This window comes from Vicugna pacos, chromosome 4 (genome assembly GCF_048564905.1).
Source record: "Vicugna pacos chromosome 4, VicPac4, whole genome shotgun sequence".
Lineage (NCBI taxonomy): Eukaryota > Metazoa > Chordata > Mammalia > Artiodactyla > Camelidae > Vicugna > Vicugna pacos.
In genome coordinates, this window is record NC_132990.1 from 2,491,450 (window position 1) to 2,504,178 (window position 12,729).

Consider the following 12,729-nt stretch of genomic DNA (forward strand, 5'->3'; position numbering starts at 1 on the left):
ACTGCCTGTATGGTCTGTGGCCAGTTCCACTGCCCAGGCGCTGAACCCACTGGACGCCCCCCTCTCTGAGGGTCTGAGTGACGGGCACCCGGAGATGTGCTTAGAAAAACCCATGGAGGCATAGACAGCGTGGCTGCAGCCTCCACGCCCAGAACAGCTCACCCAGAGCAACCTGTTAAACTTTAACCGCTGCAGGCCACGGTGGGGCAAGCGTGGTCTGGGCTTCAGATGGCATTCCAGCCGGTTAGGGCTGTATTTTCACAAATAAAGCAGAGGGAGGGCCAGTGAACTTGACTGTGTGATAGTGCGGAAATGCAAATGCACTGTTGTTGGGTGACCCGTATTGCAAAAACTAGCAAAAGGAAGTTGTGTTTTGCTGCTGCCTGAAGTCAGTCCTGGAGAGAAGCGTGTGTGCCTGCAGGAGGCAGGTGAGTGGCACTGGCTCCTGGTCTTCTTCGCCTGCCCTGAGAGCCTGTGTCGGGTCCTATAAGGGACACTTTTGGGGTCGGGGGAAGTTCAGAGCAGGGGCCATTCGGGGTCAGATGTCTTTAAGGCAGGAAGCTGCTTTGGCGGTTGGTGGTGCCTAGCGGTGTCTAGTTTGTGTCCCTTTGTCTTCCTGTGATGCCTCTGGCATGATTTGTAACAAGTCAGTGGGCATCACTGAGCAGCAAGTGAGGAAGTCTGCCAGGGCAGTGTGGAGTGTCATCCGTGGAGGCTTAGGCTCTGGCAAAGATGGACCCAAGTCGGGGGGACCGGGGGCCGCGGCTGACTCGGTTCAGGGTGACCCGCAAGCAGGCTGGGCTTACAGAGGAGGGATGAGTGGTCCCAAACACGGTCCTCAGGGGCTAGACCTTTACACACAGTGGAAGATTCCTCTGCCGCCTGCATTTCAGATCCTGATTGACGGGCCCTATCTATGGCGGTGCTGCCTGGGGAAGAAGGCTGAGCCCACCAGGGCCTGCCCAGAACTCCACACTGTGCCAGGGTGGTGTAGGGTGGTAGCCAGGTCACCTGAGAGAGACTTGCTGAGTGGGGGAGGGTCATGGACAGCCATGGGTACCAGATGACACCGTGTTTGTGCCCATTGCGCAGAAGGGGCATTGCCATACCCAGAGCGCTTGGCTCCTGGGACCCTCTGGGGTTTGCGGTGTGGGGGTCCTCGTGATTGCAGACAGTCAGTCTGTTTACAGCTTCCTGGGGTCTGGGAGGTGCTGTGGAGTCCCCTTGGAAAGATGGAAGGATAGAAAGTTGGGCCTGGGGTTTCCTGGAACTCTGATAAGGGGGCCAGGGACAGCAGGTGGCTGATGCCCAGGTGATTTTCATGGCCCACTGGGATGTTTGGCTTGCGGCCCCTCCCCCAGCTCTGTGACTTGGGGCAGCTGCGTTGACCATCTAGCTTTCCTGTCAGTGAAGTAGGATCTAGGCTGTGCCAGGCTCCCAAGGTGAGCAGTGCCTGGGGGGGCTGGGCGTGCGCAGGGCAGCTCTGCTGTTACTTGGATCTGTCCTCCGATGAAGCCCAGGGGGACCTCACCCTTGCAGGAGAGGAACCTGACAACCACAGAGAAACTGAGGCCCGAGACTTGCCCCAGACCATGGCCTGCAAGCTACCAAGCTGGGCCCAAACCCAAACCTTTGGAGCCTGACAGCTTGATCGGCGAGCAGCCCTGGGGCCGGATGGGGCCGGGTGCAAAGAGAAGGAAGTGGTTTGTCCCTGGCTGGGTGGTTACGGGAGGCCAGAGGCCCTGGTTCCGCTCCTCCGGCTGTCTGTCTCTGCACAAAAACCAGCTCCTCCAAATGTGCAGCTCCCCCCGCCCCAAGCTGGACAGGACTTTGTGCTCTGCATACACAGAGGCCTGGATCCACAGTTGGTCTGTCGAGGTTAGAGCTGAGCTGAGGTGCTGAGTGAGGTGGCAGAGGACGGCTGAGGCTTTGCTGCCCTGAGCCCCTTGAGAGCCTGGGGTTGGGGGTGTCCCTGTACTCAGTGATCATGGAAGAGTCGCTGGTCCTGTGCCAGGGGACCTGCCTCGCCACATCCTGTCCACCTTCCCGAGGTGGGCTCTGACAACTTCCCCTGACAGATGAGGAAACTGAGGCTCCATGGGAAAAGGGGTGAGCATAGGAGTAAACTGACCGTAGGACAGACATGAAACCAAAACCTCAATGGGATGTCACTCACCTGCATGACTCCCTGGCTGCCCACGGCTGTGAGATCCATCCCGGCTCCCACCCTCAGGTCCCATCCCCTACTTCTGGGCTCACCCGCCTGGGCACACTGCCAGCTCTTCAGATGGATTGGCTCACTCTTGTTTGCCTTTGTGCCCGTCCCTCTATCTGATGCTGTTCCCTTTGTCTGGGGTGCTGGTGTCTCTGCTTCAGACTCTGTTCTCTCTGTCTGAGATGATGTTCTCTCTGTCTAGGACACGGTTCCCTCTGTCTGAGACTCTGTTTCCTCTGCCTGGGATGCTGTTCCCTCTGTCTGAGCCCAAGTGTAGTGGTGATGACTGGTCACATAGGTCCCAAGTGAGGTGGATGGTTACTGACCTTACAAGTCAGCTCTGCAGAGCCCCTCATTTCCCAGGACACAGAGTTCTTGCTGGTGCTCTGTAATAACCTGGTAAGGTCACTGTGCAGTTAGATGAGACAATGTGGGGCTATCAAACTTGATGACGAACTGTAGGAAGTAGGGTTTGACCTTCCATAACCTTTTTTTTTTTAACATTTCCTTTTGTTCTCTTTTTATTTTTATTTATTTATTTATTTATTTTATTGAAGTATAGTCAGTTACAATGTGTCAATTTCTGATGTACAACATAATGTTCCAAGTCATACATATATACACATACATATATTCGTTTTCAAATTCTTTTTCATTATAGGTTACTATAAGATATCAAATATAGTTCTCTGTGCTATACAGAAGAAACTGGTTGTTTATATATTTTGTATATAGTAGTTAGTATTTGCAAATCTCAAACTCCCAATTTATCCCTTCCCACTCCCATAAGCTTGTGTTTACTATGTCTGTGAATGTTTGTGAATCTGTTTCTGTTTTATAGATAAGTTCATTCGCGTCTTTTTTCCCTTTAGATTCCACATATGAATGATATCATATGGTATTTTTCTTTCTCTTTCTGGGTTACTTCAGTTAGAGTAACGATCTCCAGGCCCATCTGTGTTGCTGCAAATGGCATTTTTTATGGCTGAGTAGTATTCCATTGTATAAATATACCACAGCTTCTTTATCTTCTGTTGATGGACATTTGAGTTGTTGCCATGTGTTGGCTGTTGTATATAGTGCTGCTGTGAACATTGGGGTGCATATACCTTTTCAAATTAGAGTTCCCTCTGGATATATGCCCAGGAGTGGGATTGCTGGATCATACTGTAGGTCCATTTTCAGTTTTTTGAGAGGAATCTCCGTACTGTTTTCCACAGTGGCTGCACCAAACTGCATTCCTACTAGCAGTGTAGGAGGGTTCCCTTTTCTCCACAGCCTCTCCAGCATTTATCATTTGTGGACTTTTGAATGATGGCCATTCTGACTGGTGTGAGGTGATACCTCATTGAAGTTTTGATTTGCATGTCTCCGATAATTAGCAATATTGAGCATTTTTCCATTTTGCTATTCCCGAGTTTCTGTCAGTCCAGCACTGGGCACACAGAATCATTACTGGACTCACTGTGTAATTTCACAGACTCCTACTGTAGCTGAGTAGGCCCTGTGACAGGAGACCTGGGAGCTTCAGGTGATGCTAACGGCCTGTCAGCCTGGTGAGGTGCCCTGGCCATGTCTGTCTGTTAGGGGCACTAAAAACATATGACACGGCCAGTTGCAGGTAGAGTCATTGCTTCAGGCCTTAAGGAACTTTGCAGGACTCTTTTGTCAATTTTACAGACAAGGAAATTGAAGTTCCAGGGAACTGACCTTATCTCTGGTTGCCCAGCCAATCGGCGGTAGAAACCGATCACTTTGGATGCAAGGCCTCAGACCCACTGTGCTGCTGCCTCCCTAGATGCACGCAGGAGGGCCCAAGGCCTGGGGCCAAAGGGGGGTTCCAAGTAGGGCCTGTACAGAGCTGGAGCTGGCTGACCCTCCCGGGTGGGCAGGGAGCTCCAGCCCTCTCCTCTCCCAGCGAGGCATCCATGGTCTCAGGAATGTAATTAACCAGGAAATCATCCTGCATTTTTCTCCCCCATCATTTATTGAGCCTCTGACAATAATACCCATGCTCTCTGCTGGACCATGAACTGTCTCTCGAACCTCACCTCGTCAGGTAGGGACCTAACATGAGCTGGAGGCAGGGGACAGAGCCACACAGAGTGTGGGCCATAGTCCACCCACTCCTGGGTCTGTGCAAAGCCCTGCTTGGGCGCTAAGTCTCCCGAGGGGCAGGGTGGGCAGTCCAGAGAGGTGATGCAGCAGCCGTGGGGCGAGAGGTGGACGGGCAGTTCTGGCTCCAGGCCAGGCCTGGCCACAGCCTCACATCTCTTCAAGGCTTCCCCGTAGGTGTGTGGAGAAAAAGCCCGGGTCAAGCCCAGGGCAACAGGAGTGCTCGGCAGGGAGTTTTAGGTGCTTTGAATCACTGTCATCTTGGCCCTAATTCATGGAACTTCTGATGAGAACCTTTCTGAAATGCATTCCCCCCCCCTTTTTTCAGCTTTTTTTTGGTGGTAAAATATGTATAACATAAAATTTACCAGTTCAACCACTTTTCAGTGTACAGTTGAGTGGCATTGAGTACAGTCGCATTGTTATGTGCCATCACCACCACGCCATCTCCAGAACTTTCTGATCATTTGAAACTGAAAATCCGTTCCATTAAACATTCCCCATTCCCCATCCCCTCCCTCCCCATTCCCCTCCCTCAGCCCTGACACCCACCATTCTACTTTCTGTCACTATGATTTGACTCCAGGTACCGCCTATAAGTGGATCCATACTTGTCCAGGGTGTTTCAATCCACATGTCCTCAGGGTTCATCCATGTTGAAGTACGTGCCAGAATTTCCTTCCTCTTTAAGCCTGAATAATGTTCCATTGTACGTATTTGCCACATTTTGTGTATGTGTTCATCTGCTGATGGCCGCTTGCATGGCTTCCACCTTTTGGCCATTGTGAGTAATGCTGCTGTGAACACGGGGGTGCAAACATCTGTGAGTCTCTGCTTTCAGTTCTTTGGAGAGGAATGCGTTCTTGAGGAAATAGGGAATTCGTGTTGGAATTTGATGTGGAAACAGATGTGGCGTCTCTAAGAAAGGCTGCAGCACACCTAGGAGCGTTAGGACCCCCACACTCCTCACACCCCGCCACCCAGCCTGCAGACCCCTGTCCACTCACCAGCATCCCAGTGCTAGGGCTGATGGGTAACTCTTGCTTTTTTTTTTTTGCATGATTTCTAAGTTTTCTTTAAAAAAGGACCCATCACTCGTACGGTTTAAAAAGGCAACAGCGATTTTTAAAAGTGATGGTGTGCTCTGGGGAAACATCTGATCAGGGCGTGCAAACAAGCAGGGGCGGTGCTGTGTTGATCTGTCTTCTTTCCTCCCCACTCAGCTGGCCCTGGCGTCCCAGCCCACCCCGAGGTCCCACTGACTCCCACCGAATTCTGAAGCATGTGGCCCTCCACGGCGTCTGTGTCCATCTCCGTGTTCTCAGCACACACGATGGAGACCTCAGACCGCACCGGCTGCAGCCAGAGCGCTTCGCAGGCTGAGGCCCCAAGGCAAGTACTGTGCTTCTGGATCCTGGCGCTGGAGTGAAGGCAGCTCCGGGGCACGGGGCGGCTTCGCTGACGTGCCATCTGTTGCTGCATCCGCATGGCCAGGGCAGCCAGAGCTCTGTCACTGCTGATGCAGCCTCGTGGCTTTCTGCCGCCTCGTCTCCCAGCCTGCGACCTGCGTGCAGGTGTGCGCAGCACAGCGGTTTCTGGTATCACCCCGCGGTGCGTCCCGTATTGTTCGGATGACCTCCTGTTTGTACCCAACCACCCAGACATGGTGGGGCAAAGAGCAACCCCACCGAGCAGTGTCATCTCTCCTGATTCTGGGGCTGGTGGGGTGCAGTCGGGTGGCTCTCACTCAGGGTTTCTTGGGGACTGTCGCCAGTCAGGGCTGGGACTGTTTCCAAGGCTTCTTCTGTGCTGGGGCACACGGCAGGGGCCATCGGGCCATGTCAGTGACAAGACAGTGGAGGTCCCTGCCTACTTGGGGCCTCCAAGTTACCAGGTAACAGGCAGCAAGCGAAATGATGGCATAGTGGTGGCTTGTGGAGGCTCCTGTACTGCTTCCAAGGTGGGGACGTCTGGCAGCAGGTGGACTGGGCGGTGGGAAGACTTGTGGCCTGTCTACAGGACTTTCCCTGCCTGTCTCTGGCAGCTACCAGGCGGTCTGGGGCCAGGGCAGGGACCACAGCCTTCGTGCTACCCTATCCACTGCCTGCTGAGGATGGAGCTGCTGAAGTGGCCCACTGCGCCCTGGAGAGTGGGGCACATTTAATCCCTCTGTGCTTCTCCAGCCCCCACACCTCCCCCAGGCCCAGCTTTGGGGCCTTGGATGCTGAGTGGTGGCAGCCTCGGGTGTCAGGGGCCCTGGCTGCATTCTGCGTTCCACCTGGGGTGGGCTCACTCAGCTCAGGGGGCTCAGGGCTTCTGAAAGGAGAGCTGAGTGGCTGGGAAGACAGAAATGACAAATGCTCCTTGACTCGTGTGTGGTGACACGTCCCTGGCCTTGGGCAAGTCAGAATGAGCCCAGAGCTTAGTCCAAGGGGTTCAGAGCAATATGTTCGGTGGACCCAGCTCCAGGGTCCTGAGCATTGGTCCCCTCCAGGCTAGCATGGCAGGGTCAGCCTTGGCAACCTTGTCTGGAACAAAAAATGTCACCCATCTTGGTGACTGAGCAAGCGTACAAAAGTGCTCTGTACAGCTCCCGACATATGGCGGGTGTGTGTGTGTGTATAACTGTGTGCATGTTTATTTGTGTATGTGTGCTTGTGATCTGTGTGCACACAGGTCTACTATGGAGGTGTGTGTGTGTGTATATTGTGGGCACACTTGCACATGCATCTTCCCCAACACCCCATCCCTCCCGCCCTCCCCCCGCTCCTCTGAGCAGCGTGGAAGGGAGGCTGGAATCGGACTGGCCTACCCTGCACTCACATTGGTCTTGGAAAGGCAGCGGGGAGACCAGTCCTGAGGTAAGTGAGGCCGTGGGCTGGATCCCGCAGCTTCTTGGATCAGATCAGAGGGTGGTCTCAGCTGTTCCGCAACCAGGACCTCCCTCAGCCACATACTCTGCTCCCTGGAGGACGTCTTTATGTTGAGCCCTGGGCTTTCCAGTCTGGCCGAGCGTGGTTCAGCCGCCCTCACACAAAAGCCCTTGGAAGATAAATTGGTCATGGCTAAGGGGCCTCCAGAGGAAGGGCCCACTCCCTCCTCTTGATGGGACACCCAGGCAGGCACCAGGCTGCTGCAGTCTCCCGAGGCTCCAGGTCTGCCCCACCCCTCACCACCGTCCTCTGTGTGAGTCATTGTCCCTTCTGTAACAAGGCAAATGACCCTCGGTGAATATCAGCAACTCACAAGTTTGCTCAACCCAGAGGTGTCACCTTCTCTGGGGTACAGTCAACATCCAATTCACTGCATGTGTTTCAAATGTACAATTTGATGGTACAACATATGTATATATACCTGTGATAGTGTCACCGACTGTCAAGATGAAGGGCATGTCTGTCACCCCTTGAAGGTTTCCTTGTGTTCCGTTGTAACCCCCACAGCACACCCACCCCTCCTTCCAGCAACACCCTGTCTGCTTTCTGGCACCAGAGAGTGAACATTTCATAGAATTCTATGTAAATGGAAAACAAACAGATACCTTTTCTTTTGCCCGCCTTCTTTCCCTCAGCATAATATTTCCAGATTCATCCATGTTGTGGAAAGCCTTCTTGTTTCCCTCCGTGGCCAACAGGTTTGTGTAGAATTGTATCATTTCTCTGTCAAATGTTTGATAGAATTCACCATCGAAGCCTGGAGTTTTCTATGTGGAAAAATGTTTAAATATAAACATTTCTTGTGCTCGGTCTTTACTGAGCTTCGTAGATCTGTGGATTTATAGTTTCCATCAAATCTGGAAAACCTTTGGTCATTATTTTTCCCAAATATTTTTCAAGCTCACTCCCTTTTTGGGAACTCCAATTACATGCACACACACACACACTGGTTACACATATATTATGTGCAACCATTGATTATGTTGCTTAAAGTTTTCAGGCATCTCACAATTCATTCTCTCTTTCTCTCCTTCACTTTAGATAGCTTCTATCGCCTCCCCAGATTTGCTCGTTTTTCTTCTACAAAGTCTAATCTGCCATCAGTCCCTTCCAGTGGGCCTTGATCTCACACTCTGTGGTTTTCATCTCTAGAAGTTGGTCCAGCGCACCTTTTTACATTTTCCATGTATCTGCTGACTTTTTTAACATAATGTAGGTACCGCTGCTGCCTTAGTGAACTTGTCTGCTAATTCTGGCATCTGTGTTAGATGTGAGTGAGTTTCAACTCACTGACTCTTCCTCCTCACTGTGGGTTGTGTACGCCTGCCCTCTGTGTCTGATTATTTCTGGTTGGATGTCAGTGCCTGTAAATCTCACCTTGCAGGATCCTGGATATGTTTGTGCTCCTATAATTGATCTTGAGTGCTGTTTAGGGATGCACTTAAGTTGCTTGTTCACAAATGGGCTTTCTTGTTAAAATTCATTGGCATTTGTTAGCTGGGACCTGAGCAGGGCTCACTGTGGGGCAAGACCTTCCAAGCTCTCTTAACTGCCCGTGGATCTCGGGGTTTCCAGTCTGGCTGATAGAAACAGGTGTATTCCCTGCCCTCTGTGAGCACCAGGTGATGGTTCCTCTGACCTCAGACACTTCTTTCTCCAGCCTTGGAGTTTGCTCACACGTACATCAAGCCATGCTCAAGGGCCCTCTTCAGCAATCCACGCTGTGTGCAGCTCTGTCCAGCGGTCCATCCTGTGACCTCCAGCTGCCTTGGTCTCCCTGGACTGTCAGCTCCATCTCCTCACTCAGGGATCTACCTGGGGTCCCCTCTCCGGGCAGGAAGCTGGGGCAACAGAAGGCTCACTGCCCTGGGTCCCACCTTTCAGAAGTACTGTGCTTTGCTGCCTGGTGTAGGGTGTCCTCAAGGTGCTGTTTCGTATGTTTCATCCATGACTTGGTTGTTTTCAGGAAAGAGTAACTCCAGTTTCTGTTATACCATCTTGATCAGAAGCAGGAATCCCCAAGGTGGGGCTGCAGCAGGCTCCACCTGGCACCAGACGTAGGAAGCTGAGTGTGTGGCCTACATTCCATTTGGCATATTTTTACTGCTGTGTCATGTCTCATTTCTGGAAACGAGTTTATCGCCTGTGCTATGAGAAGAATGCAGCAAAGCGTGTGTTTTCTGTTTAGAAATCTTGCTACTTCTCTGCATTAAGCTCTTTAAGAATGTGGCAGTGGCCAGTGATAAATGCGCACCCTGCGCTGGTTTGGGTGTCATTTCGAGAAAGGTCCACTCAGAAGAAATTGGACTGCACTAGAAGGCGAGAGTGAGGGAGACCGTTGCAGAATTGCTGCTTGACTCGTGGGGCCTCCCGGGCCCGCGATGCCACACGCCTGCAAAGGTGCCTCCTGCTTCACTTCTGAGCACACTTTGCCTGGGGGCCCTTCTGCTGCGTGGGCAGCCAAGGGTCAGGCTCCAGGACACCTTTCTGGTTTTGAGAGTGTGTGTGTGTGTGAGAGACCTGTGTCTCCACTGATGGGTCTTTATTTTGTTTAGCAAGTGAGGAAAGGAGTGTGGCGAAGCCACTGGCAGCAGAGCTGAGTGTAAGTGTGAGCACGGGGAGGGTGCGCGGTGGTGCCTGCCTCAAACTCTGCACACTCGAGAGGTCCCTGCCTCCTGGAGTCACTGCGTGGCTGGGGACAAGCTCAGTTCTGGGGACAAGCTCAATTCTGGCCCTCAATTTTCAGCCAGGCCCTAGAAGTTGCTCCATGCCCTGGACGTTGCCGCAGGTGTCCCCTTGCACTGGGGGCCAGGGACTCAGCCGTGCTCCATCCACCCGTGCCCCTGTGACCTGCCAGGCGCCCACTGCCCTGGGTGGTGGCATGGAGCTGCCCTTCCCATCCTCCCCCTTGAGAACCGGCCCTGTCACCCAGGCTGCTCCATGTGCCAGCGGAGAAGGTGATTTTCATTCTCCTTTCATGTTTTGTTTTTTTTTTTAGAACCTTCTGAACTGCTCCACTTCAAAACTGCGGGCAAGAAAAAGATTTGCAGCAAATCCCCCCAGCCCCGTTCGTGCAAAGCCTGGACTGGCCAACCCCAGCGTCCCAGAACACAGCCAGCAGGGAGCCTCGGGAACCCACCCTTTCACCTCAGTGCCCCCTCGGAGTCCGACAGCCTCAGGTAACCCACCTGTCACCCAGGGCTAAGTGACTGCCGCTCCTGGTCCCCGTCCTCCCCCAAAGCTCCACTGCAGATTCAAGCAGAAGAGTTCGGGGAACATCAGTCTCCCCTGGTCCTGTCTCACCTTTGACCCTCTCGGTGCATCTGGACGGACACTTTCCTCCGCAAGGGTTTCCAGGAGAGGCGCGATGTGAGAGCACAAAGTAGCCCCAGCACCTGTCAGACAGAACAGCAGCAGTGATGGGGAGGAGGGGTCTTGATGGGCATCCTGCCTCACCTCAGAGCTGCACCGTCGGATAAAGGGTGCTGTGGATGCCAAGGCACGGCATAGACCACATCCACTGCGCTCACAACGGTTATTATTAACGTCACTATTATTTCCTGCTTATATTTTGAGTTCATCGAGGAACAAGTAGCTTCATGCAACAGGATTCATTCCTGCCTCCTTTCCTTCCTTCCTCCCTCCCTCCCTCTCTTTCTTTCTCTTTCTTTCTTCCTCTTTTCCTCTCTTCCTCTCTTTCTTTCTCTCTTTCTTTCTCTCTTTCTTTCTTCTTTCTTTCTTTCTTTCTTTCTTTCTTTCTTTCTTTCTTTCTTTCTTTCTTTCTTTCTTTCTTTCTTTCTTTCTCTTTCTTCCTTCCTTCCTTCCTTCCTTCCTTCCTTCCTTCCTTCCTTCCTTCCTTTCCTTCCTTCCTTCCTTCCTTTCTTTTTCTTTCTTCTCTCCCTCCTTCCCTATCTCTCTCTTCCTGCCATCTTTTTTTTAGTATAAAAATTTATTTTAAAAGTAAAATGCCTTTCTTTTGCCATTGCCCGAATGCCTGCCAAGCCAGGATGCAGCTGAGGCTGACCGGGGTGCTCACTTCACACACAGCCCCAGCCCACCGCCCCCCATGCTGACTTTCCCCAGGGGCCCCACTTGGGGGCCGGTCCACAGCCCAGCTGCCACTGACTGTGCTGATTTCTCCCCGACAGGAAGCTCCCGGCCAGCCCCTCAAGGAGCTCAGAGAGATCAACTTGGAGGATGGAGTCAGAAGGGGGTTCCTCAACGTCCCCAGCCACCCTTGTCACCCTGAAGGACCCAGACACTGGGCTTAGCAGCTCGTCTCTGGACCTCCCAAGTGCAGACCCAGGGAAGCTCCAAGCACTGCCTGTTGGGCCTGAAGCCCACTGTGGGGACCCTGCCTCTGGGAGCCCTGGCAGCCAGGCCTCTGCGGGACACAACACCCAGGACACAGGCTCTGTGGGGGACCCCAGCAGCATTTCTAAGATCCCTAATCGGGACAGCGGGATCGACAGCCCCTCCTGCAGCGTGGTCGGCGAGCACTTCCCCTGCGAGGAGAGCGGTGAGGCGGGCCCAGGCCCCACCACCAAAGCGCTGCACCCAGACACAACCCCGGATGGCAAGGCGGATGGCAAGACGGATGGCAAGGCCCCACGGGAGGAGGTCGATAGCGATGTGGGCGAGGGCAGCAGCGAGGAGCCAGACCCTGAGAACAACGCCCTGAGGGCCGATGTGGATCCAGCCAAGGTAGGCCACCCTGCCATCCCAGGGGTCAGGGGCTGCAGGGCTCCCCTCCGAGGGTACATGAGGTTTACAGTGGCACCACCCAGGCCTGGTGCCAGCGGTGGGGTGCACATTCAGACACCACACTCAGAGAGGCCCCTGTGATGGGTTGGTGGGCAGGCCCTGGGGAAGGACCACGCAAGCGGTGATTTCATCCCCAAGCCTCAGTTCCATGGCCACACAGCGGCACAGGGACGCCACCCCAGGGTGGCTGTGCTGGTTGGTCTTAGTGGAAACAGTGTGGCCACCAGCACTCTCCGCCAGTGCTTGGGGCCTGCCTTGAAGAACCCCCATGAGGAAGACAGCATGAGTGTCACGCTGTTTTATGAATGGGGAAACCCAGGGTTGCTCACCAGGTGTGACAGAGGCAGGAAGGAAGCCCAGGCATCTGAGTGGAGCCCTGAGCTTTAAGCAGATGGCTCTGGCTGCAGGTGTGCCCACGCGTTGTGGGTCGGCCTTGAGAGAAAGCTCATCTGTGCCCCTTTGCATCTTGGGCTCTGGGCTCTATCTACACTGTGACTCACGTGGACACACAGAAGTAAAGCTGACAGCCCCTGGCTTAGAGACCGCCTGTGCTGGGGGAGATCGGTGTGGATAAGCTGCAAGTGACCGGGGGTCAGACCTGCTGGCTCCCTGGAGCAGGAGGTATCGACTAACGTGGCTGCATCATGAGATAGACTTGGTGGGCAGAGGGCTGCCACTGGCCTGCACTGTTGTGAGCCAAGT

The 12,729-nt window shown here is 53.5% G+C and overlaps 1 protein-coding gene across 4 annotated transcripts in view; it reads left to right on the forward strand.

Moving 5' to 3' along the window:
* Positions 1–337: 337 nt before the first annotated feature.
* FGD3 (FYVE, RhoGEF and PH domain containing 3) overlaps positions 338–12,729 on the forward strand; it is a 42,058-nt gene continuing 29,666 nt past the window's right edge. For 2 of the 4 annotated variants that reach the window (XM_006209263.4, XM_072959112.1), the window contains exons 1-3: positions 9,546–9,663; positions 10,262–10,442; positions 11,412–11,967. In XM_006209263.4, the coding sequence (XP_006209325.2) occupies positions 9,645–9,663; positions 10,262–10,442; positions 11,412–11,967 (756 nt within the window). In that variant the 5' untranslated portion in view covers positions 9,546–9,644. Of the gene's footprint in view, positions 429–5,553; positions 5,723–9,545; positions 9,664–9,737; positions 9,866–10,261; positions 10,443–11,411; positions 11,968–12,729 lie in introns of those variants that run through there. The other 2 variants (XM_015243568.3, XM_072959113.1) reach the window with 2 other exon arrangements.